Source organism: Hesperophylax consimilis, chromosome 21 (assembly GCF_061612785.1).
Source record: "Hesperophylax consimilis isolate HC1 chromosome 21, BYU_Hcon_1.0, whole genome shotgun sequence".
Taxonomy (NCBI): Eukaryota; Metazoa; Arthropoda; class Insecta; order Trichoptera; family Limnephilidae; genus Hesperophylax; species Hesperophylax consimilis.
The window spans coordinates 24,303,873-24,331,734 of NC_142856.1; the positions used below are offsets into that span (position 1 = coordinate 24,303,873).

At 36.2% G+C, this 27,862-nt stretch overlaps 1 protein-coding gene across 1 annotated transcript in view; it reads left to right on the forward strand.

Annotated features, from left to right (window-relative positions):
- LOC149413773 (endoplasmic reticulum metallopeptidase 1-like) overlaps positions 1-26,903 on the forward strand; it is a 38,474-nt gene extending 11,571 nt beyond the window's left edge. Inside the window, exons 5-19 of the mRNA XM_089644495.1 lie at positions 342-469; positions 1,372-1,500; positions 4,482-4,602; positions 6,214-6,368; positions 6,531-6,678; positions 7,143-7,280; positions 9,689-9,796; positions 11,544-11,767; positions 13,582-13,762; positions 13,848-14,029; positions 14,120-14,275; positions 14,917-15,113; positions 16,592-16,710; positions 18,618-18,790; positions 26,597-26,903. Coding sequence (XP_089500621.1) covers positions 342-469; positions 1,372-1,500; positions 4,482-4,602; positions 6,214-6,368; positions 6,531-6,678; positions 7,143-7,280; positions 9,689-9,796; positions 11,544-11,767; positions 13,582-13,762; positions 13,848-14,029; positions 14,120-14,275; positions 14,917-15,113; positions 16,592-16,710; positions 18,618-18,790; positions 26,597-26,758 — 2,321 coding nt within the window. The 3' untranslated portion in view covers positions 26,759-26,903. The remainder of the gene's footprint in view (positions 1-341; positions 470-1,371; positions 1,501-4,481; positions 4,603-6,213; positions 6,369-6,530; positions 6,679-7,142; positions 7,281-9,688; positions 9,797-11,543; positions 11,768-13,581; positions 13,763-13,847; positions 14,030-14,119; positions 14,276-14,916; positions 15,114-16,591; positions 16,711-18,617; positions 18,791-26,596) is intronic.
- The last annotated feature ends 959 nt before the right edge of the window (positions 26,904-27,862 follow it).

Sequence of the window (27,862 nt, forward strand, 5' to 3'; positions counted from 1 at the left end):
GAAGTCCTCGACGAAGTTAGCCGAAGTTCGAAGTGCGTGCCCACACACTCGTGCAACTTCGCGAGTAACTCAGTCCAACCAGTCAGTGATTGGTTTATTTATGCCGTGACGCTTCGAGTCCTTTGACTCGGGCGCATTTACCGACAACAATTGGAAGTCGGGCGAAGCGAAGCGAAGTTGCCCGAAGCGAAGCGAAGTTCGTGCCCACACTATCGTATTCGGTCAACTTCGATCAACTTCGCGAGTAGTGTAGCTGGGCTATATAGCGCCCCTGAGGTGATATTTCACAAAAGCGGCGCTGTACAAATTGTCCAATAAATAAATACATATTGTTTTCCCAGGTGCATCTGATGCCGGCGTAGCTTGTGCCGTGATGATGGAGCTAGTGAGGGTCCTCACGCAGTCCAAAGTTCGTCTCAAACACAATGTCATTTTCCTATTCAACGGCGCAGAAGAAAGTTTTCTACAGGTAAATATTGCGTTGTCGTGGCCATAGAATAAAGTATAACACGACAAATGTCTTGTGGGCATGTTTTGTGATCCAAATATTTACCTAATCGAGGCTTAGATTTCCAATGCAAAACTGTATTTACGAAATTCAAATGGGATGGGATCTACAGTGTCATGCGAGTGTAAATGAGACGGAGCGCTGTGCTGACGGGCTAAATTAAACATTTGTTTCCATTTAAATTTATATGAAAGCACTTATACTGTTATTCTTTATTCTATAGTTGAATGCAAGTCATTTTCTAAATTTCTACAATCCAATTATTTGTTTCAACATATTTCTAAATTTGAATAATGATACAATCCAAATATTTTTGTGTACTTATTTCTAAATTGGAATAATGATATAATCCAAACATTTGTGTCGACTTATTTCTAAATTTGAATAATGATACAATTCACTAATCTAAATATTTCTAAATTTGAATGACTCAATTCTCTTAACCAAATTTTTCTAAATTTGAATAATGACACTATTCTCTATTCCATTTTTTTCTAAATTTGAATAATGACACTATTCTCTATTCCATTTTTTTTCTAAATTTGAATAATGACACAATTCTCTAATCCAAACATTTGTGTCAAATTATTTTATATTTGAATAATGATACAATCCAAATATTTTTGTGAACTTATTTCTAAATTTGAATAATAAAATAATCCAAAAATTTGTGTCGACTTATTTCTAAATTTGAATAATGATACAATTCACTAATCCAAATATTTCTAAATTTGAATGACTCAATTCTCTAATCCAAATATTTCTAAATTTGAATAATGATACAATTCTCTAATCCAAATATTTGTTTCAACTTATTAATTAATTTTCTTTGAAATTTTATGGATCTCATTTTCGTATTTTAGGGGTCCCACATGTTCCTGTCACACAGATGGGCTGAAACTGTTCGAGCATTTCTAAACATGGAGGGAGCGGGTATTGGTGGAAGGGCTATACTCTTTCAGTCCGGTCCTGAATACCCTTGGCTCTTCAAAGTAAGAATTGGTTTAGTTTTCACATTCAATAAATTTTTTGTTTGTATATCTATTATAATATTCTATTATCTATGCACTGGCATTGTCTCTGTCGCAAACTTTTTTCCCACAATGTCGCATGCACCAGCACAAAAAAACCCGCGAATACCCAATTTCTACAAATTTCTCGTTAACTCTTTACGTTTTTATGTTCCAAAAAAAAATCTATATGTTTGTTATGCCGAAACGTTAATTATATGAAATTCTCTCGATAAAATTCAAAATTGCAAAGTAAGATCCGATAATGATTTAAAACACGTTTTTCAGTTATTTAATATTTTATAGTCATGAAAAAATGCACAGTGTATCTTTAAACGCAATTGAAGCATTTTTCGAGAGATTTTGCTCTATTTCAAACGAGTCGTATTTTATTAAATATTTTCAAAATATTCGCTCAACTATTATCGCTTTTTAATATTAGCGCTCTCCCTCTAACATTCGTATTTACATATTTCCCTTTCAAACTATCTTTGAACGCTTATTAGGGGGCCTTAAAGTTCCATTTTAAACGTTCAAAATAAGAAGACGATGGTTTGAAATGGAGACAAGAAGATAAACAAGAATAAGGAGCGTGGTAATACTAAAAAAAATATTACATTCAATAGTGAAAATATTTAATAAAGCACGACTTATTTAAGAGGAACTGTTGTGCGGCCTTCTTCATACAAAACTTAAATTAGGATTTGAGGACAAAATACTTGACCAAACTGAATAATAATTTTTTTTATCAATTTTTTTAGCAAATATCTAGTAGGGATATGTGCTTATTTAATTATTTTTGTTTTAAATTAGAAAATACGGGCCATTAAAGAATTTTAATTTTTCACGATTTTAGAAGAAACGTTGACAATTTTTTGTGAGTTTATGGTAATTATTAAAAAAAAATAACTTTTCCAAACCTACTATATAAATACAATGAAATATATTAAAGGCGTTTATTATGTCGGAATTTAAAATATATTTACGACTAATTTGTGTGACAACGTAAATCGGTGGTTTGAAAATTAAATTTAAAACCATCAAAATAGTTTTTTTAGTGATTCAATTTTTTCTTTTATAAATCATTGTATTTCAATAACGAAAAATGAAATATCATTTTGTTAATAATTACCATTAAATGACAAATAATTAACAATTAACAAATTAACAAACTAAAATCGAGAAAAATTGATTTCTTAAATTGCCCATATTTTATAATTTGAAATACAAATAAATAAAGTAGATCATTTCTGTGCTAAAACATAATTATTCAGTGTGGTTGGATATTTTGGTTTAAAATCCAAATTTAAGTTTTGTATGAAACCCTTGGTTATTCTGGTGGAGTAAAACTAACACAGACTATCCTATAGATTCCCAAGGACTTCGTTTTTTCAAACATTTTTATGCAGTTTTGAAAAAAAAATCTTATATTAAAAAATAAACATTAAATCTGAGGATATATTTCAAAAATCAACGAGCGTACTCCAGACTTCTAAAATTACAATAAAAAGATAATACTAATCTTATTCTTACAAACTTTAACAATATAATCATAACAACTTATTAGAAACTAAAAGTGCGACATCTTCATGAAAAACAATCGAAACCTGCAAAGGTTATTCACGATCATTGAAAGTGAATCGCCAATATACCGACTGTGAAAAAAATACAAAAAATATACTTATATTATACTTTAAACCTACATAATGTACAAATTTTGCTATTGATATTAATAAAAAAAAAATAATAAAAAAATATAGACCCTTTTCGAACAACTCTAACATATAGGCTTCGTACACGTAAATGTCATAACACGACCAAAGCCATTTCAAGCAACGTTTCAAATGGTGGTATAAACTATCGAATTTGGCAGCCATATCTGGTCCGGAGCCCCTAAATACCTGAAAAAAACCCTTGACTCTGTGCAAAAACGGGCGGTCCGTTTGATAGATTCCCCAATCTTAACAAACGGACTGCAATCTTTAGAGCACAGGCGTCAGGTAGGTATGCTGTCCTTGTTCTATCGGTATTACAATGGAATATGCTCTGAGGAACTAGCGTCATTGATCCCTTCGGCACCGGTGCGTAGTCGGGATACACGCCAAACGCGCGCCCAACATTTGTACACGGTTGACATTTGTCACATGAGAACGGGTCGCTTCTACGATTCGTTCTTAAGTTCAACAGCTCGGCTGTGGAACGAACTGCCGGCCTCTGTGTTTCCTCCCTCCTACAACATGGGACTCTTCAAGACCCATGTTCACTCCTTCCTCTCCACAAAAAGACCCTCCACACAGCATCCCCAAAGATGACATAGGCCCTGAGGGAAATTATTTTCTTCAGGGCCTCCTGTGTGGAGTTAATATAAAAAAAAAATAACAAAAAAACTAGGGCGATACTGAGAGTATCTTCCACTCTGGGCTATTATTTTCTTCCAGCTACTCCATGCACACATATCGAGAATTATTAATAATCCTAAATCAAAACATCGGACCAAAACCAGAACGTTGGGTCATAGCCGCAACGCTTTGTTGTTTTTCATCGACCACCCTGGCCCTGGGTATCTATTCTCCAACCCAGGCCACTCGCAATCGCCGTCGAAAGTACATACATTGGTCGACGTTCTTATTCTTGAGTCTCGTCAAAGGTACACACTTACATACACCGAACGTCAAATCATTCCACTCGAACAAAGAATGGGTCTGGTGGTTTTCTGGTAAGCACTAAATACAAAAAAAGTAAATAATTTTCAATAAGGGGGTGTTTTCTGGTAAGCACTAATGTACAATAAAAAGTTAATAATTTTCAATAAGGGAGTGTAATCTGGTAAGCACTAATATACACAAAAAAAATTCAATGAGGGGGTGTTTTCTGGTAAGCACTAATATACAAAAAAAAATTCAATGAGGGGGTGTTTTCTGGTAAGCACTAATATACAATAAAAAGATAATAATTTTTTTCAGTACTACGCTCGTACTGCGCCCCATCCCCACGGACTTATTTTTGGCGAGGAACTTTTTCAGAGCGGATTCATTCCTTCAGACACAGATTTCAGAATATTTCGAGACTACAAAAAGATTCCTGGTAAGATATTATATTATTTCCGGTAAGTTATTATTATTATGTGAATGTGATTTATGCTAAGTATCCTAAAAGTGTGTAACTATATCGGAACAAAATATAATAGTAAGGTCATACACATCATCGTGAAAATTGGTTTAGTAACCAGGTCTGAATAGCCAAGTATTCAATCCTTCCCTTCCTTCATTCAGCCTCATCACGTTTTCCAAAGTGAAATTCCACTTGGTCCGTGAATTTGAGTCTCTTGTACATTTAAAAATAAACCAAAACATTCATTGATTCATCTTAATTCACTGAGGATCGTGACCCCTACTTAAGTTTCCATGGTGAACAATGTTCTCTTCCACTCCTCATGGTTCTACCCTGTGTGGAGAACTGCAGACTATGATAGTTGGTCACCCCAGCATATTGGTGACGTTCATCTGCTTTTTCTGCCAAACACTTTAACTATGAATTTCTCCAAGATAGAGTCCTCAGTTTGGCTCGTAACGTGTTAAAATTATCTTTAAATACGTCGTAGGTAAGACGGTTGAAAGTCTTTTGTAGATACCTAGCTCATCTGGAATGGACACATTTATTGCAACATTTTTCTTCAGCACTATAGTTTGAAGTAGTCTATTCGCTTTCTTTCGTTGGCTCTGAGTGTCCATGTTTCCACACAGTATAGAAATATTAGGAAAATCAGCGCCCGGATGGATCTTGGTGGTCTTCATTATGTCTCTGTCACTCCATAACTTTTGCATTTTGCTCATGGCGTCTTTTGTTATGCAAATCCCTCTTTTCACTTTGTTTCATAGCCTCATTCATCACTTATAGACGAGCCTAAGTACCTGTATGAAGACGTTCTTCGTTTCTAAGTCTGTGAAAGCATCATTTGTTCTCACAAAGGTGTTTCCCTGTTTCCCTGTCGATCACCATTAGTTTTGTTTTGACTTTGTTGATCAGTAGACCTAGATTACGGCTTTTTTGTGTATTTTATCAAGATGGTGATTCATTTCTTCTTCAGAAGAGGCGATAAGAGATGTTTTAGAAACTAATGTATTTCCACCTTTCCATCCATCAGGAATCTTACGCACTATGTATTCAAATTATATTAAATAACATTGGTGAAATGCTGCATCCGTAACGTAACCTTTCTGCAGTTTAAATATGTCCATTTTTTGGGTTTCAATCTTGTTACATGGGTTTCCTTTGGTGTACAGGCTTTTAATTATATAAGTGAGTTGTTTAGGAACTCTCATCTCCTTAAATACTTCCCACAAATGGTTTCAATGTACACAGTCAAATGCTTTGAAAATGTCAATAAAGCACACCGTTGCGGAAAATTTGAACTCCCGACGTTTCTCAATAAGTTGTCGGACATTGAATATTTGCTCAAGAGTTCTTCTACGCTTGACAAACCCCCCCTGTTCGCGTCATATTTGCCATTGTAGGTAACTCCCAAGTAGTTAATTAATATTGTATAACTACTGGCATGTGAAATGGGGTAGATTGTCCTGTAGTTCCCGCTTTTCTTGTGTGGTGGGTATGGAAACCAATTCAACCCAATCCTTCATCATAAGTAATCTTCATGTCCATTAGTGAAATACTTGTATTTATCAACATGGTTCGTAGGTTTGGACTTTGCATTTGGCCGTAACGGGAAGATCTATCACACTGTGTACGACAAGGAGGCTTACATCCCCCTGGGAAGCCACCAGCATTTGGGAGACAACATACTCGCTCTTCTTCAAGTGCTCGGACACGCTCCAGAGTTAGAAAATTTAAAGGTTACAAATTCTAACATATTTTGAATTACGATGCACATAAATAACGAGCAACGGAGATTCACTCATACAAATTCCTTAAAACTAACAAAATATCTTTATAATAACAATACTTAACTACGTGGCCTTAAATAAAACACACATATTTGTTTCCTATATTCCCAGGATCACAAGGAGGGGCAAATGGTGTACTTCGACTACCTGGGCTGGTTCATGCTCAGTTACTCCGAAGGAGCCGGGATCGCCATCAACGTTATCGTGTTTCTGCTGACAATTGTCAGTGTAGTTGTTTTCGTTGGACGCTTGGCGCAATGTAAGATGATTTTTTCACCCAAAACATGTTTTTATGTATTCAAATTCCACCAAATTCGTTTATATTTTCAGTGATCTTAACCAATAACTCCGTACAGATCGCACAATGCACGTGACTCCCAACTGACAAAGCCTTCAAAAGTAAAAAATAATGCGTATGAAATCAATTCATACTATGATATATTCAGTGTATTCGGGCATTCCCATCAATATTTAAGTATTCCTACTTGCAAGTTGGGGGCGGCGGCACAGGTGCGTTGTGCGGCCCGTCTAAACGAAGCTAATAATATATCAGAACATAAAAATGCGGTGTCAGTTTAAGAGATTTTAATAAAGTAGTGTTTGTATATCGTCATTTGAAATGGAATAAAATCTACTTCTTATCCGAAGCTGACGCATGGGACTCTTCGATATTAGTTGATTGTATGAAAATGATCCCAAAAGAACCATTTTAATGTATTTTAGGGCAATGGCTGCCACAAAGTATGGGAAAAATTGGAGAAATCTGGGACGAGACATTCAAATCTAAGGATTCTAAGAAGAATGACTTGAACTTCTGGCAAAAGGAGCAACGGAAGGGAAGCAAAACTCGCGGTGATCAAGGTAACTATTATGATTTCTACACAAAATTCTTTGTTAAAATTGTTTACCATGTAAATTTAAATCTTATATGCTCAATAGGAAATTCTTTAAACGATATAATATGCAAGGTGTTCGGGGATAAAGTGCACTAACTTCGGGAGGAGATTCTACATTATGGTTCATGTTAAAAAGAAAAAAAAACTTTATGTGAAATTACATTGTTTTTTTCCCACACAAAATTTTTTTTTCCAGATAGAATATTTTCTAAAAGATTTCATTTTGTTCCATGCACATAATTTATTTTCCATGCAAATAATAATTTAATAAATTTCAAACTAGGATCAGGAAAATTTTAAAATGCAATCTATCTGCTAAAAATTTAGTAAAAGCAATAAATACTTGGGCAATACCTCTATTAACGTACTCATTTGGCATAATTAAAATGGTCTAATACAGATTAAGATAACTTAGAAAGATTAATTAGAACTACGCTAACAAAGTTTAACTGCCATTATCCAAATTCAGCTATAGAACGAGTTAATTTACCTAGAAATTTAGGAGGTAGAGGTATAGTCAAAATAACTTCTTTGAAACATAATCAGGTAGAAATGCTAAGAATTTTTTTCCATAGGAAAGCTCATAGCTCAGAAATGCACAAAATAATTTGCAAGGCAGATAGAAATATTACACCTTTAAATTTATACGATGAGAATGCCAACATTTTTATAAATCCCAACCAGGAATTATTAGATTCCTGGTCAAATAAAATTTTACACGCAAAACACTTCAATTATCTCAACCAAACGTATGTTGACAAACATTCGTCAAATAAATGGTTGAGTATTGGAGAGTTGAGCGCAGAAATAGAAGGATTTATGCTTGCCATTCAGGATAGAGTCATTAATACTAAAAATTATAGAAAGCATATATTATGATCAAAGATACAAATCAAATTGATGATTTGTGTAGAAAATGTTTGGCTTTTCCGGAAACTATAGAACATATTATATCGGGATGTTCTATATTAGCACCGTCCGAGTATACATTTAGGCACAATCAAGTTTTAAAAATAATTCACCAAAATTTGGTAATTAAACATAACTTGATTGACTGCCGTAATGTAGTACCATATTATGAATACGAACCAAATTCATTTTTAGAAAACGAATTTTATAAAATATATTATGATAAAACTATACTAACAGACCGAGCGATTAGTCATAATAGACCCAATATAGTTTTACATGACAAAATTAAAAAAATAACTTATATCATTGATGTCGCTATTCCAAATTCCTGTAATATTCAAAAATCTGTTAATGAAAAAATAAGAAAATACACCGATTTAGGAAATGAAATAAAAAGAATTTGGCATTCTCAGACTATAAAAATTATACCATTTGTTATTTCGGCTACTGGCATTATACCTAGCTCTCTAATTAAAAATTTAGGCGTATTAGATCTATCAAAAAAATTATATATAAAGATGCAAAAGTCGGTCATTTTGAATACATGTAGGATAACAAAAGATTTTTTAAATATTTATGTTGAGGGATCAGTAGGATTAGGCCCTGTTAGAAGTTCTACTGAGCCGAACCCTCTGATATGAAAATATCTGGAGTCGGTGAATTATTTTCCCATTTGATCTCTGGTGAGTTGACGTGTTGTTCTTGTATTGTTTTGTATTTATTTTGCTTATATAATGCACTTACATAATGTTGATTGACTAGATGATCATTTGTGGAAAAGTGAGTGGAAGGGTTAAGTTTTTCCTTTGGGGAAGATTTAACCCGGACAACTAAATCGGAAGTTTAAAAAAATTTAATAAAGGATCTTGGAGGAAATATGTACAAGGAGGGCGTGGGTTGTGTACTGTAAATCCATGATGCTCCATGATCCAAGTTTGTGTACTTGGATCTTGGAGGAAATGTGTACAAGGAGGGCGTGGGTTGTGCAAGCTTATGTACTTGGATCTTGGAGGAAATTTGTACAAAGAGGTAATGGCTTATCCAAGCTTGTGTACTTGGATCTTGGAAGAAATAAGTACAAGGAGGGCGTGGCTTGTGCAAGCTTGTGTTCTTGGATCTTGGAGAAAATAAGTACAAGGAGGGCGTGGCTTGTGTAAGCTTGTTTCCTTGGATCTTGATGGAAATATGTGACCATTAAGCATTCTGACACTTGAAAAAAACTCACGAAGCCAGAAAAAATTATATTTAATATAAAACCATTAAACTAACCTCTATTTTCTATATTTGTTCCGTATTATTACGTACACCGTAGAGTCTGAAACATATCACCTGCTCAAAAAGAGATTCTAGTGTGGGTACAAAAATTTATGAAATATGTTTTTAAAAACTTTTCAGCTGAAAATGTTTGTATTATTTTCATGTTGAATACTTATGAAATATCTTCCACCAATGCACATTCAGGTGGAGATGCAAAGGAAATTGGAAACGGAACGACAACAGCGAAAAACGGAAGCAGTGACAATGAACCAGAAACCCCGACCTCGCAGAGTGAATTCGTTAAAAATCCCTGTAAAATTTTACAAATTATTTCTTCGTCATTCATCAATTTCTTCAATATGCTTTCTCTTCTTTCTTTTTTATGGACTTTTTTTCTTACTTTCGCCTGTTTATTAGAATTTAACTTATTGGAACTTTTGATCTTATTTACTTTCAGTGATTTGTTTTTGGTGAAATATTTTGACTTGTCAAATATTATTATTTTATTTTCTTTCGTCTATTTATTAGAATTTCACTAACTTAATTTTTTCACTGAACTTATTTGCTTTCATTCTTTTGAAAAATCTTTATTTATACTTTTGATCTTTGTCCATTCTCCATTTTTCTTTATACATACTTCTGTATATATATCCTAAATTATAATACTTCTTACGTCTATTTTCCTTTTCTCTTTATATGCACTTATATATCTATCTCTTTAATTATAATGGTTCTTACGTCCATGTTCCTTTTTTCCTTGTATATACTTCTATATTTATCTGCTTAATTATAATGGTTCTAACAACCACTCTCCTTTTCTCTTTGTACATACTTCTACGTCTATCTCCTAAATTATAATGGTTCCTCTCCTAATTTGGGCTTCGCTTTCTTTTCTCGGCATGCTTTCTTGACCACTTATACATTTTTATTTAGAACAAAACATTTCAAGATTTTTGTATTTTTTGCAATGTTTTATCGTGGATATTTAACCCTATATCCTTTCGGCGAGTATTATGTTAAGGCCTCACTGAAACGACTAATATCAATTAAAACAACTTCATTCAACATCGCTTAGAAATATTATAGATTCTTTAATTAAATACTGCGAGCAGAACACATCTTAGCCTTTGAACAAATCGAGCATTTTTTTTATCAGCCAAGCCAATATTTATCTGCCATAGGTCACCCCGAGGGGTCGCTAAGTTTTATGATTTAGCAGGGATCCATGGGTTTATCGGGTGAAGTGTGTTCAGGATTTATCTTCCCATCAGCTACATGGAGTGCCATATCGAGAGAGGTTGATTTGGGGAAAACCTTTGACCTCTCCAACTGGTCTCGACCAGTCGCCTTGCGCCGCAGTGGAAGGGATATATTCATATTTCCGTCTGTTTTGGACACACTGAACCCTAGATTCCTATCCAACTCTGACACATTTTACCTTCCCATAACTTCCTTTCCTTTAAAAAAAACCCTCCACACAGCATCCCAAAAGATAAAATAAAGTGTAGGGTTAATTTAGAAACAGTTTAATAGTGGTTAGTTAAGTTTGTGGGGTTAGTTAAGAATCAGGCCTGTAAAATTGCTTTGAAGTTCAAAATCTCCTACCTACGAACCTATTTTCGGTTTTATTGTATGATGTGGTAAATTAAGTTCTTTGGAAAATGTTCATAAAACATTTTAAAATTTGCGTCTAAATTTTGCAAAACAAACTTTTTGGCAATGACTTTTCTTGTATAATTCAAAACAGGCGTTTAGGCGGGAATTTAAACCTTATCGCCATCTATCCATAAGGAATATTATTGTGAGCGGCCCGATTCCGAAAGTTACACGAAATAGTGTAGCGCATTAAATATTAGGACCTTAATTTTTTTTTAACTGTAATATATCTATTAAAAACGATTGCAGAAAAATATGTTTTAATGAAAGGATCATTTTAAATATTATGCATTTGAACCATATATAAACCAATATAATGCTGAAGTACTGCAAAGATCAATTTTGTTTAATGGAATATTTGAATTATATAATATAATGGTAATTGAAGTTTGATCATGTCCAGGGGCCGCATGGAAAGAGATGTCCTTCGCATTTGGGGCCCGGCTGATGGGGATGCTGTCGGGGGTGCTGGGTGCAGTTATAATGGGCGCCTTCATCGATGGGGTGGCAACCCTTGCCATGCCGTGGTACTCCAACGTGTGGACGATATTTCCCTTGTATTGGTGCCCCTGCCTGTTCGGCTACGGGTTGGTCCCCATGGCCGTGGATTGGTGGAGAAGGAAAAAGGTATAATGTGTTATGATATAGAAACATATGGCCATGTCAAAAACGTTCATTATTACCAAGGGTATTTTGGTTTGAATATAATTCAAATTATTGGAATAACAACGTATTTTGGACACATTATCGACAGCAAGCTGATGGACGACGATGACATCGACCGATAAAGACGAGCGCTCAGCATAAGGTCAAACATGCCTAGTGGAAGGATTTGACTTAGCAGCCTACTATAAGGGATGTTGTAAATAACTTTGGGACAACTTTAGGAAGAACATCAAGGAGAGGCTTCATGTGCAGAATAACAACGCCTACCGTGTGATGATACTGCGGTGCTTCCAACACGCTAACGAAGGGACGAGATCCTGGTTTTGGAGCCCTCATAAGAATCCAGGTGGCAAGATTAAGGGATAGGATACACAACTGTATCGACAACTATGTCGATACTATGTAGGATACACAACTATGTCGACGGCCGGCATAGTCCAGTGGTAACGCATTGGACTGCCATTCCGAAGGTCGCGGGTTCGAACCCGGCGTGCGCAAATAAATTTTATTTGATTAATTTGTGTTATTTCACAATTAATTAATTAAAATAATATATAGTATATTTGCGGCACGTCCCAGAGTGGAAGATACTACCAGTATCGCCCTGGTGTAAGACCACCATTCAGAATTGAAACGTTGCTCCAAATGGCTTTAGCCGTGTTTAGTGACTAGATCTGAATAGCCAGGTACTTCCCCACCTTCCTCTTTCCCTTCCCCACTTACCTTCAGCCTCACAACATCCCCCAATCGGGGATGCCATAGTCTCACTGGCTCCAGACGGGAGCAGTTGGGACTCTTGTGAGGTATTCACTATAAAAAAAAAAATAAAAAAAAACTTCAGAAATGTCCTCATTATAGAATCCCACCTGAGTCAAGATTGCGGCATCGAAGAACACTGGAGAAAGTTATTGGCTCCATTCATCTCGAATAATGCTATAGACCAGGGGTGTCCAAACTAGATGGGACCCAGGGCCAATAAAAAAGACTAAATACATTGGTGGGCCGCAAAATATTTATAAAAATAAAATACTGGTAATAATACGTAATATCGTTATTTTATTATCTACTTTTTCATTAATTTGTCTTTTACAATTCTGTCAACATCAACCTCAATACTAGTGGTAGCTAGGCGCAGTGCATGTTTAAGTGAAGTATCTGTCAATGAAGACCTGTATTTCGATTTAATAAACTTCATTGTTGAATATGCACTTTCACAAAGGTAGGTACTGCCCATCATCGAGCCCATTTTTTGCCCGAAATTCGTCAGTTTCGGGAAACGTTCAGCGAGGAGCTTAAAAAAATCAATTCCTGTTTCCGGACTTTTTTTTGAAGTCGGTTAAAAAAAAGGTTCAATGGGCCGTGGTTTGGACAGCCCTGCTATAGACCATTTACTTATTTTAATTTTATTTTGAACCATACATATTTTTGTTGTTGTTTTTGTTTTGCTTTTACTATCTCACATGTATGTATATTATTTGACGAAATGTGAGAACTCACTAACATTCTCACATACCAGAATAAAATAAATAATAACTATTACTATAACTTCTACAGAGAAGTATTATATTCTATATAATTATATTTATACTAATTAGTATACTCGTATATTAGATATTGATACAAGATAGCCTTGCTTGAGTATTTACACACCTTTCTATAATACAATAATACGTTCGAGAGGAGTTTTGAGAAAATTGGAGCAATGCATGGTAATGTGAGAACATTGGCATCGTACCCCCAGCAAGAAGAGTGTTTTAAGTTGAAGTTGTTTTCAGCATGGCCTGTCGCTATCCATGACCGCTCAGCTTCACCTGGTGGCCGCGCAGATCCCCTGGGCCCTCATCATGATTATCATGACTGGCTTTGGCTTCAGGTCCGCCACCATTGTCATGTTTCCAGTTCTGTTTTCTACCGTGGCTTTACTCCTCATACACTTGACTCCACTGTATCGCACAGGTAACAAACCAAATAATGTGTCTGTGTCTTTAATTAACATTGTGTATTTTTAAGAGTTAAACTTATTTGTTATTGTATTCCACAGTTCACACATGGACGTGGGTATACCTGGTAATCCACATCCCGACAGTCATCTTCCAGATGTACATAACGCTGATTGCATATACGGTGTTTCTGCCTGTTATGGGGCGTTCCGGCACTGTCAATGGAGATCTGTACATTGCTGTAGTCTCCTCGATTTTTATCTTATACTTGATGAACGCTGTGGTGAGTCCCTAATGCCGTAATTAATGAATTATGTAAATTTTGAATAGCGATAAAGAGAGAATACGTAAATAACATTTATGTTGTTCCAAGGTACCTTTCCTCAGCCTGATGAGGCGGCCCGCCCTCGTGTTGGGTATATTGCTGGGCTGCGGCCTAGTCATGCTACCCATATCTCTGACCACTTCCGTGGGTCACCCCTATAAAGCGGGGCCGGAGGATCCCGCCCTTCAGAGGTACTGGATAATGGTTGGTTAATTTTATCTTACTAAGGTTATATTCAAACCACAAATAGGTCAATAGCAGCACTTTACCCCATGCTAGGTAGAAATAGTTGATTATCATTAGACAATAAACTACTGGTCTACGAGTTACAAGACGGTCATAAGGCCGGCCTTCACATACTCTGCATCCATTTGATTTAACATAAATTAAAAATCCTGCAAAATAAAGCAAGTGATGGTATACTTTTAAGCTTCATTTCACACCACCATAAAATCATTCCACGTAAACATTCTATAGAAAATCCAATTTGTCAATTATGTTAGAGTCAATAAATCTGTCAATAAATGATATCCAAGTCCAAGACTTAATAACATCGGTTTTCGATTTACATTCATGCTACGATATCTTTATGAAATGAATAATGGAAGCATATCAGTCAAACATCACTCACATTTCTATTTGACTGTATATACTAGATGTATCATGTCAAATTGCAATTTTCGCCCTTTTATGCAACCATTAAAATATTGAAGTGGGTGCTACGTAACATCAATGTTACTTAATATTGTCGAACTCTTTGTTAACTTTTTTCATTTAACATTTTTGCGTATCTGTTTTAAATCGCTGTTTTTAGAAACTATATTTACATTTGTTTTTTATTAAAGCACTCCGACCGTAAGTTCTATGACGAAAATTCCTTCCTGAGGAGGCACGACACGGGCTACTTTGTCCTGAACCTGGATCGCAATAGCCCCCGCACCATCCCGCTAGGAAACAGGTCCATCACCACTATTGGCGAGGATTGCGATAACGAACTATACTGCGGATTGCCTTTGTATTCCACTAGGATGGTTCCATGGAGGTAATGTTTACATATTTAGTTAGTAATGTTAATTATATGTGTGTAGCAGTGAGAACGCGTGCATACACACCTACTAATGCATTTACAGTAGAACATTGAAAGATTTACCGAAGCGGTTTGATTTCTATGACTAGCAGATTTTTAAAAACTTTATCTCCTCACGTGAGGCCCTAAGGAAAATTATTCCGTTCAGGACCTACGTCATATATTTTTAGGAAATAGAGTGGGTAGGAATCTGGGGGTCAAAAGTGTGGAGAGGTCAAAAGGCTGCTGAAGAAGTCAAAAGGTCTCCCTCAACCGCTCTCTCCCAATCCGGCATCACACACAGTTGTTGAGCAGATTTATCCGCCGCCAAGTTTCTGATTATACAAACCTTACCCCAATGCTTCTCAAAAACCCTATTGCTAATAATAATTAAGATATATCAAGTAAAGAAACTTATGATTCTATGTGGCTTTGTGGAAGTCGCGAGGAGTTAAAAGTATATTTCCATGGATAAAAGGATCATTCCATGGAAAAAAGTATCATTCCATGTATAAAAGTATCATTCCGTAGATTAAAGTGTTATTCCATGAATAAAGGTATCATTCCATGGATAAAAGTATCATTCCATGGATAAAAGTATCATTCCATGGATAAAAGTATCATTCCATAGATAAAAGTTTCATTCCATGGATAAAAACAAATCGAATACAAAAGTGAAAAGAAGACACATTAGAACAGCAGTTGGAAATTAGTTTTGGTGGCGGACCGCATGAATGTGGTTTTTTTGGAGGGGGGGGCACGCGACACTTCGTGTTATGCCTAGTAGGATCGTCTAGCGCCGAGGTTCCCACCCTAATCTGGCTCATCGACCACTTTCCAAGCATTTTTTGTGGTAGTTATTGGTTTAACTTGGACGTTGCGGGTTCGATCAAAACCTCCTAGAACACAAGGCCGGGATACTCATTCAAAGTAGCTTCCTAACTTGTATGGGATTTTTCAAAAATATTTTTTTTACAGTTTTTTCTTTTATAGTTATGTTAAGAGGCGGATTTGTTTCACACAAAACTTAAATTTGATTTGAGGCCAAAATACCCAACCAAACTGAATAATATTTTTTTATAAATTAAACTGTATAACAAATATTATAATAAAAAATGTAGGCCATTAAATATTTCGACTTATCATGATTTTAGAGGCCACAGACAATGGTGAAAAATTGCATAGGTATTTCGAGAGGAAATCAATTATAATATTCATCAAAGGACGAACTTTACGAATAACTTACATTAATGTTTTGTTCACAAGAACTAGATCTAGAAAAATCTCCATCAGGGAAGAAACAAAAGTGTTAGGGCGGTGGTTCTCTCGTGAATGATAAATCTGTAGTTAGTATGGACGAGGGTCAGAAGACATAGCATTGTAAGAGGAGGAAAAAAATGTTATGACAAAAGTAAACAGTAATATGTATTTAAAAATGGTTTTCTTTTGAACAGCCGAGCGAGCAGCTGGATTGCATCAGGTCCGCCAGTTCTTCCGACTCCGACGGATTTCGTCGTGAAGGACCGCACTTGTACAACACCAACGCGCTGCACCATGGACTTCCAAATAACAGGTAGATTCTAAATCAGCGAGATAGTTAAAAACAATACATTAGTTTCATGAAAATTTAATATATTACTTTGAGCATTAATGTTCCACCACATAACGATATCTCCATAAGAATACAACTATGTCCTAATCCTAATGAATGCTGACAGTGCCCGTCAATAGATCCAGGGCCGGTCCTATGCGGGCGCTATTGGAGCAAAAGCTCCGGGCACAGAATTGTCAAGGATAATACCTAACGCCCAACAGACCTAACACATCGCCTTTGAGATTATTTTTCACCAAAACGGCGCTACACAAAAAAAAATATTAAAAAAAAATATATTTATTTATTTATTAAACGCCATAAAAGGCTTTTACAATAATGTGATACATGAGATTATAAGCAGTGGCGGCTCGTGACTTTTGGGTGTACTAGAGTGGTAATATTATAAAAAATGGCATTTCTGATGTTGTTATAGCTGAAAACGATTTTTTTTTTTTTCGAAAATCGATTTTTTGTATGAAGATTTTCAGGAAATTTCAGTATAGCCGTGCGCCGCACGGAATTCCTGAAAATTTTCATACAAAAAATAAATTTTTCAAAAAAAAATAAAAAATCGTTTTCAGCTACAACAACATCAATTAAGCCATTTTTTGTAATATTAGCACTCTAGTAACCCAAAAGTCACGAGCTGCCACTGATTATAAGTACACAGTGGTACATAGGCGAATATTAGTATTACATTTAAGAACACAACAATATGTAGCTGTAATTTTCTTAAGGCATAGAATGCTACAATAATAGAAAACACTTCATTTAAACAGGATAAAATATACAGAAAAGGTGACTTGCCAACAGATATAATCTAGCAAAATATTAAAATGGCGCAAATAGTAGTGAATTTATTGTCAATTTATTATCAACATTCAAATTTATCTCCACTTGGCCACTACGGCCGGAGGGTATGGCAAAGTCAGAGACTTGACAATTAAATATTTATATTTATATTCTGAAAAGTTTCCAACCTAACAATGAAACAATAATTCTTTTCTTAAGTTTTTTATTTATTTTTCTACAAGGTCTCCTTGTAACTCTACACACTTCTCCTAGCGATGCTCCCATCTCTCTAACCCATCCAAATAGTACTCGGCGTTTTTCTCCGCAAAATAATTGTTCACAAAGGTGATTGCCTCCTCATTTGACGAAAATCTCTGTCCTCCGAGCGCAGTTTTTAGATTAGCGAACAAAAAGAAGTCGCTTGGGGCTAGATCTGGTGAGTAAGGCGGATGGTCAAGCAGTTCAAACCGTAATTCGTGGATTTTTGTGGCGCGTTTTCTTGAAACAGGATTTTATTTTTCTGCAAATGTGGCAGTTTTTCCGCAATTTCTACCTTCAGCTTGTCAAGTAATAATGCGTAGTATGCTCCTGTAATAGTTTTTACCTTTTGAAGATAATCAATTAAGATAACTCCATGAATATCCCAAAAAACTGTCGCCATCACTTTCCCAGCCGAGAAAACAGTTTTTGCTTTTTTGGAGCAGGTTCCCTTTTTGTAGTCCACTGTTTTGACTGTATTTTTGTTTCGGGTGTATAATGTTGTATCGAAGTTTCATCTAGATCTGATACTTCCCCACTTTACTCTTCCCCGTCTCCTTCCTCTTCCCCTCCCCCAACCTTCAGCCTTTGGCAGCAGTTGGGACTGTTGTGCGGTATTTCACATAAAAAAATTAAACTATAGGTGAAGACTTCCACATGACTTTTCCGTGTGTTTTTCCAATGCATGTAATTTTTATATCGTCAACATCGCTTGGAAAATAAAAACAAATTAAATACACTTTATTTTTGCCTACGCCGCACCGTGTTTTGAAGTCAAAACCTCTCGATTCCCGCGTCTGTCCATGTATCATAATGATAATTATTCTATTTTTTAGGACCAATTAGAATGACCGTCACGTTCGCGCCCCGTGACGGCGTGACGGTGGATGGCTGGAGTCTGCCAGTGCCTCCCGTGGCCTCAGCCGAATGGAAGGGAAGACCAACCTACTTTCTACATATCGTGAAGGCAGACATCACCCAAGATACCTTCCTCTCTATACACTTCAATGTGAGTTGTCTTTGTCACCAGCTAAGCAAGCCCTCTGTTGTGTTTTCAACTTTTGGAAGCTTTCAAAAAGAAGGAGCTTACTGGTCCGGCCCTATTCGGAAGCAATCTGATCAGCCCGCTCTGGGCGCAGGATTGCGAAGGCGACAAGGCGCTGAAAATACCAACCCAAAATAACACCTAAAAGACTTACATCACAATCTACCAAATAACATCTACCTTGAGATTATTTTTCATGAAAACTTTACACAAAAATACAAATCATCCGAATATTATTGATTACTGTAGTGTTTGTAAATATATGTGTGGTTTCAACGCCACTCAACAGATGTTGTTAAAGTGTGTAATTTCAAGTTAGGTTATGAACGCAGTTTATGAAGTTTTAAGGTGTCTCCGTAGATGTAGTAGTACCATATGATGGAGTCAACTATCGAACGTTTGGGTCGATTACCCGAATATTTACGAAGATAGCCGATGTTAGCCGATCTACAGGCGAGCATCTTCAGTAAGCATTTCCCCCGTTTCAGAATAATTTAAAGCATCCTAACGTACCGAAATGTTATTTAAATCTCTCGATCATCCAAGAGTATTTATTGCTAATAAAGGAAATTAACAGTACACCACCTTCCTAAGTTATCAAACGATCATACATCGTCTCATATATACACTTCTGTTATTTTGTCTCTTGACATGGCCTAACTCAAGTATCTCGTTCACTTGATCGTGCCATATTTTCCTCTGTCGTCCCTGACATCTTCTACTAATCCAATTCGCTTCACATATTCTCCTTACAATTATTTCTTCGTTCATTTGCTCTACATGCCCAAACCATCTAAGCGTAACTTTCTTAATCTTACTCATTACGATTTTTCACATTTCTCACAAAATTGTATATGGTTTTTTTAATACCTACGCCTCAGGGATCTCATTTCTACAGCATTTAGTCTACTTTCTCCTTCCTCTGCCAGTTCCATGCCTCATTGCCATACATCAGAGTAAGTACTAGCACTCCATTGTGAACTGCTATCTTCGCCCCCATTTAGCGCTAACCGCGTCAGTCCTCCGAATAGAGTTTCATGCATTTACCTTTCTTTCAATATATCTATCAGCCATTCCAGCTTTCGTAAACAAATGACAGCATACCTACTAATACAAATACACAGACTTATACACCTGCTCCAAGTATTCATCATTCACAACTATATTGCACCATTGCAACAATAACATTTGGCTGTCATCAGTTGTTTTGTTTTGCTCTATCTAAAATTAATTTTTTACCATTCTTTTTTTGTTTTCTGGCAAAAAAAAAGTGTAGTGTGTTGTGCCTTGAGGTTTCTTCTCCCTCCTGATCTTCCAGGAGTCACTTTTCGCTGCTGATTTCCAGATATTTATAACCTTTTTTTACTTCTGTCATTTTCCATACTATTATTGTAGTTGTTTACTGTTGTGAATAATGGAGGAAGATTTCCCTCCTGGACCCCCTACAAAGCCCCCAGATCCCTCTCCAGACCCCCCAGACGGGGAAAATGGAGAAATTTCTGACAGTGATTCTGTCATTTTGACTTCTACTAAAAAAAGGAAATTTACTCCTTCTTCCCCAATAAAACTTGACTCTCCTTCGACTTCACAATCCCCACCAGCACTTTCTCAACTTCCTCCAACAAACTTTTATTCTCCTCATTCCCGTGGCCCATTCATAGTATACGCCCAAAAAACTGAGCAAGGAAAAACCATCCACCCTCTTGAATTTGGCAAATTCCTATCAAATAGCAAGAACCTTTCAATCAAGCCTGGAGGTGTAAAAGCCGAGGGTCGCTTCCGAATCTCCGTCAAATCTCAGGGTCAGCTGCCAACAGTTTCATCAAAAATATCTTCATTTCATCTAATTCAAAGTTCAAGGCATATATCCCTACTTTCAATGTCACTCGCATGGGCCTGGTCAGAGGTATCTCGACCGACCTGTCCATCGAAGAAATTCTGTCTTCACTTTCAACCCCCCAACACATTGGCAATCCCATAAAAGCCAGGAGGCTAAATTACAAGGACTCCTCTGAGGGTATAATTTCCTGGAAGCCCTCCCAATCTGTAGTTATCACCTTTGAAGGTCAATCTCTTCCCTCCCATATATATTTATTCTTCAACTCATTACCAGTTGAAATGTATACTTATCCCACCACTCAATGTTTCAATTGCTGCCGTTTTGGTCATACCAAAGCTGCATGCAGATCTCAACCCAGATGTTTTAAATGTGGAGAAAACCACGCAGCTGACCAATGTCCTTCTTCCTCCTCACCCAAATGTTTTAACTGCTCAGGCTCACATACAGCTATCAACACTTCTTGCCCAGAACAATCTCGCCAAAAAAATATAAAAATTTCTATGGCCTCTCAGAACTTGTCTTTTCTGCAGGCTTCTAAACTATTCCCGCCTGTCAAAAAATCATTTGCTGAGGCTTTATCCAGCAACTCCTCATCCAACCCTCTTCCCTCTTCTACAACAACTTCTTCTCGTTCAACTAAATTCACATACAAAAACGATATCTCTAAACCGGCTCCTGGATACGATCAGCAACAACACAACTCACTGCTCTTAAATCCCAATGGTTCACCTCTTTCAAATGCCACAAATGGGTGTGCAAATAATTATAATCCGTCCTCAATGAACTCTCTAAAACTTTCTGAAAAACTCTCCCAAGACAATTCTGCATTTATCCAAACTCTCATTATGCTTCTAATTGACCTTATTTCTTCTCAAACTAATCTACCGTCCAACGCTGCTACTATTATTTCCACATTAAAATCATTTATTCAAAATGACTCTTCAAGATTTCAAAATACTTCAGTGGAATAGCCGAAGTGCTATTTCTAACAAATCTGATCTCCTTAACCTATTAAATTCCAACTTTATTTCTTTGGCTGCTATCTCGGAGACTTGGTTTACTCCATCCACCCACTTTAATGTGGGAGGGTATTCCTGTCTCCGCGACGACCGCCCGGAAGGTTCGGGCGGCGGTGCTGCCCTTTTTATTAAGAAATCCATATCATTTTCCCCAATAAATAATATCAAACCCCCCAATGCTGACTTCCAAATGGTTGCAGCTAAAATAAAGGACACATCCTTTATTTCAGTCTATCTTCCCCCAACAGCCCACTTCAATAAACAAATTTGGTTGCAAATTGTAAGTCAACTAAGCCCTCCTTTCTTTATATTCGGCGATTTTAATGCCCATTCCCCCGTCTGGGGTTCTGCTTTCTCCGACCGAGATGGTCGAAGTGTGATGGATTTCCTAGATCAATCCAACCTTTTCCTTTTGAATGACGGATCTCCTACTAGGATCTCTCGCCCCAGCACAAACCCCAGTGCAGTGGATCTCTCGATATGTTCTACTAGTCTGGCTTCTCTCTCCTCTTGGGTGGTGTCCCCCGACCCTTGCTCCAGTGATCATTTCCCGATCACCATTACTTATCAAACTTCTTTCCAATCGGACAAGTCTCATATTTCGACAAAGATTAAAACGAAACACACCAAATGGGATGAATTTAACTCTCATATGGACAAGTTCCTACTAAATTTACCCGACACCATTATATTTTCCGTCAAAGATGACTATAATAACTTCAAATCAATGCTCATAACTGCAATAAATAAATCAAATCCTCCCCCTAAAACTAAATCTCTTTTAAAAAAACTCCCTCCAACTCCCTGGTGGGATGAGGAATGTTCCAAAGTAGTAAGAATTCGGAAAGCTAAATCTCTTTCCTATCGTTACAATATGACTATGGAGAACTATCTTATATACAAAAACGCTGAATCCAATGCCAAAAGGGTATTGAGGTCAAAAAAAAGATCTGGGTGGTACAACTTCTGCAGTTCAGTATCTCCGAACACTCCAATTTCGGAAGTTTGGTCTATGATCCGAAGATTTCGATCCTCCTTCAGTTCACCATCTCCTCGAGCGTCTCATTCTAAATGGATAGATGAATTCTTGGACAAAATTGCCCCCCCTTCTGTACCTAACTTAGATGAAATAACGCCTATCTATAATACTCCTATGTCTAATCATTGGCTAGACTCTCCATTCACCTTAATTGAGCTAAAAAATTGTTTATCAATAGTCAAGGACTCATCTCCAGGCAGAGATGGTATACCTTACAGCATAATCAAAAATAGTAATGATAATGTTCTAAACCACTTCTTAAGCATCTTAAACAAAATCTTCCAGACTGGTATAATGCCTGATGACTGGAGTTGTCAAATAATCATCCCTATTTTAAAAACAAACAAATCACCAAATTCTGGATCCAACTACAGGCCGATCGCTCTTTCATCCACCCTCAGTAAACTTTATGAAAAATTAATTAAAAACCGATTAGAATTTTTTGTCGAGAGTAAACAGCTTCTCTCTCCATCTCAATTTGGATTTAGGAAAAAAAAATCCACTCAAGATAACCTTGCCATCATCAGCACTGATATTAATTTATCAATTTCTAAACAGGAAGTTTGTCTTGCCGTCTTTATAGATATAGAAGGCGCCTTTGACAATGTTTCCATCCCAATCCTGAAAAAAAAACTTCTAGGCCTTGGCCTTCCCCCCATGTTTGTCCAATCTATTATTAATCTATTTCTAGATAGAAAAATTTTCATTGAACTTCCAGATATTTCTCCTCAAAGTAGGTCTGTTTGGAAGGGTTTACCACAAGGCGATGTATTGTCCCCCTTACTGTATAATATATACACATATGATATGCATGTCACTATTCCCCCACAAGTAAAAGTTATTGAGTTCGCAGATGACATAGCTTTCTGCTTATCATCCAAAATCATCCCTCTCGCCGTCAAATATCTTAACGAAGCCATGAATGCCCTTTGCACATGGCTCACCTTAAATGGTTTTGAACTTTCAATCCAAAAGACTCAGTGTGTCACCTTCTCAAACCGCCATAAAAACCCCCCCGTTCAAATTTTATTTAAAAATTCTCCAATCCCCAACGCTTCTGAAGTAAAATTTTTGGGAGTAACATTTGATAGGAAACTTAAATGGTCTTCCCATATTAATAATTTAGTTACTAAATGCGAAAAAAATTTAAATATCATCAGATCCTTATCTGGCGTTTGGTGGGGAGCTCACCCTACTTGCATTAAGTTGCTTTACAACGCACTTATTCGAAGCCATCTTGACTATGCCTGCCCACTTTTTAGTACTGCCTCAAAAAATGTACTTGATAAATTAGAAAAAATTCAATCTAAATCTTTGCGAATTATAACTGGAGCGATGCAATCGTCACCCATCAATTCCCTTCAAGTAGAATGTTCTGATCCTCCTCTTTATTTAAGGCGCCAACTATTTGCTGACAAATTTGTTCTTAAATGTTTAAATTCTAAATGTCATCAGGTTATCCCCAGCGTCTCGTTGTTCATTGACTCAACCCATTCATCTACAATCAGAGCTTCAACTAAACTTCTTCCTGACATCTGTAAAAATTTTAAGTCTCTCTCAGAGCTTCACATCATCCAAAATGATCTACTTCCCTTATACAAATTAAAATATAGTCACGTCACCCTATCCCCAACAATAATAGAAGGGATCGGAATCCTTAAAAGTCATTCCAATCTCCCGGCCCGAACTGTCAATAATATTTTCAATGACATTATTTCATCTAAATGGCCTAACTTTTCTCTTTTATTTACTGATGGATCCAAATCTCCCGACTCTCCTAACTGTGGTATAGGTATTAACGTTTACCACAATAATTCTAATGACAGAATATTTCATTCAATTTCAAATCAATTTTCAATATTTTCAGCCGAGTGCATTGCAATAATAGAATCTCTCAAATATATAATCAAAAATAATTTCGAACATTCCCTCGTTCTCTCTGACTCTCTCAGTTCCCTCCAAAAACTTAAATCCAGTCCTCTTCTTCATCCTGATGATCACTTTGTATGCCTTATTCGAGAGATGATAGCCTCCATTCAAAGCTCTGGTAAAACTCTAACTCTGATTTGGATTCCTGGACATGTTGGTATCATGGGTAATGATATTGCGGATGCCTTGGCAAAACAAGGAGCGTCCAACCCTGTTGTTACCCTCGTAAACCACATTCCCCTATCTGACATTTTTTCCATCATCAAAGATAGATCCCGCAATGTTTGGGCAGAGTATTGGCACATTGCTAGTCAATCCAAGGGAGCCTGCTATGCCTCAATACAAAGAACTATTCCATCAAAACCGTGGTTTCAGCAATTCCCTCATTTTTCCAAAAAAGAAATTTCTTCTCTCATTCGAATGAGGATCGGACATTGTTCCGTTCCTTCCCATCTTTTTAAAATTCACGTTGTTGACTCCCCAGATTGTACATTCTGTGGTCTAGAAGTGGGAACTTTAGATCACATATTTTTTGGTTGTCCCTCTCTAAATAAATATCCTCTCTTCTATCAAGCCTTATCTAAAATTGCCTCCCCTCCATTCAACATCTCATCTCTTCTAAGTCTGAACTCGACTCCAATTTTCATTATAATTTTGAAATTTGCCCATTTAAATAAAATTAATATTTAAATTCACCTTTCATTTCTCAATAATTTTAAATGATGGCCAAGAACACCCTTGAAGGGTGAAAGCCAGAAATAATGTTAAAAAAAAAAACTATATTGCACACTGTTTTCGTACTCTCTTTTTCAAACACACTTCATTCATCATAGACACAAGAGACTGTAGATCGGGGGACCGCCGACCTATTTTGTGCGTACCTTGTGTTAACAATACAAAAAATTTTACACGTGTAACTTGAGTTCATAATTTCATAATTTTTCTTGCACTTTGTCTTTGCTGCTGTCAATTCGCCAACGGATGGGCGAACCATAACCTCAAGAGAATAATGCAAGAAAGGATGAAAATAATAAACTTTCTTGGTGCAAAATCAGCACTGAAACATCGTGAATTGAAAATATTTCTTGACAAAGTGGATGCTCAAAATGATGATCTTTTGTTGCATAATAATATGAGATGGTTAAGCAAAGGCTGCGTTTTACAACGATTCTTCACCATTTTAGAAGACTTGAAGACATTTTTTTTCAACATTGATCAGATGTCAGCAAATGCCTACTTAAGTTTTCTTAGCGATAAAGAAAATGTAACTTCAATTGCTTTTTTATTAGATATTTTCAAACACATCAATGATCTGAACCTTAAACTTCAAGACCAAGGAAAGCTTGTATTGGAGCTCCTGAGAGAAGTAAAAATCTTTTTGCGAAAACTCGATCTTTTCATCATCGATCTTGATAATGAACGCCTGTACTTTCCTAATTTAAAAAAAAATCAGCAGTGACACCGAACTTCACGAGACGTCGTCCAATTCAATAAAAAACGGACCCCTAATGAAAGTAATTGGACTAGATCTTCTAAAAAATTCTTATCATATTTTATTGTTTGTGTCTTCGTGCTATTTTCTTTTTTAAATTACTATCTTATTTCATACCGAAGAAGTTCTGCAAAGCATTTCACAAGGTTTGACGAAAGTGGGATACAGTAAACCTCCTTAATTTTTCACCAATATTTTACTATACTTCTCTTGTCGCCTTTCTCACTCCACCATTTTTTTACCTGGTAAAAAAATAAAATAGGAAATTTCAATTGTTAACTTTGTTCTACAACTCTGAACCTTAAATTATCATATTCGGCAATTATTTATAATTTCTACCTCCTTATTTCCACCATTTTTGTGCTACTGCAATTTTGACTTACAATACCGCATAAAAAAGTACGTTTTAAGTATAGTTTTCCTGAGTATAATGATTTGATTTTATTCTCAGGTAACCAATTCATCTTCGCTGTTGATGGACTTGGGGCTGGCTGGGAACTATATTGACCATGACGAGTTCAGGACGCCAGAATATCAGACATTCCTGCAAGCCTTCCCGGATTGGATCCAGATGACAGGCTGGATTAGTTCCTACTCCGCTTATGTTTTTTGAAAATAAAAATACCACATAAAATACGATAGAAAATATGACCTTAACGCAAAACCACTTAAGAATTATCAACCAATTGTATGATCCAAAAATAATGTACAACCTACGAGTCTATTTTTATTGGTATATATATATTGGTCGAAGTTCGGGGTGCGTAAAGTTGTTCTGAATAAGTCTGTGATAAAATGTTAATAAATGACCAAATTATCTAAAAAAACATATCGTTTGTATTTAATACACATGTAATTTTATGTCGACAATATCTAGGGAGAAAAATAAGTATTACTGAATTATTAAAAATCTCTTCAAATTGTTGATAATTCAGTCGCTTCAAGAAGCGCCAAGAAACCTGTATTAAATTCGTAATAATAATACCGGAATACGTGTTCATGCACCTGAGTTTGTCTTAATAATATACAATGATGAAATGTGAAAATATTAGGATTTTTACGAACACGTGTTTAGACATCGTGACAAAACATTGGTATTTTACTAAAATTTTATCAGGAAACCTATCAATTCATTCGTTAACGGCCTGTAATCTCATTTTTAACCGGATTACGAATAACTTGAAGAGATTCTTAATAAATTATCAACATTTTTACTAGTAGGGTTTCTCTGTGTGGTTTTCCCGCTAAAAGATCCACCTGTTCCACTGTAATATATATGGGATTGGTAGGTATGCACTTGCAAATACTTCGTGGATAGTAAATCTCGAATCCTGCAACTGTCCTAAAAAATGTACCCATCCCAAAATGTCACCATGACCAGTTAAATTGTTGCAAGATGTCAATACAGTGACATTATGGTCATTTGGAGCTCTGCTCATTGTAAAATAATGTCTCAGACAGAGAGCATCGTCGTACAACATAGCCACAACCGTGGATTAAATTATTGTGAATATAATTTAATATTCATATTTCAAGTGAGAACATCCAGAATCTGGTAGACTATGCCCCCAACTGCGACGAGTGAGTTCCTTTTATCCTACTCGTATCTGGGTATGTCTTATGTTCCAAAAGCCCAGGTTTAAACATTGTGGAATACTGCCTATTAAGTTTAGCGGATGCATTAAAAGTTATTTATCTCATAACAGAGTGGAGTCAC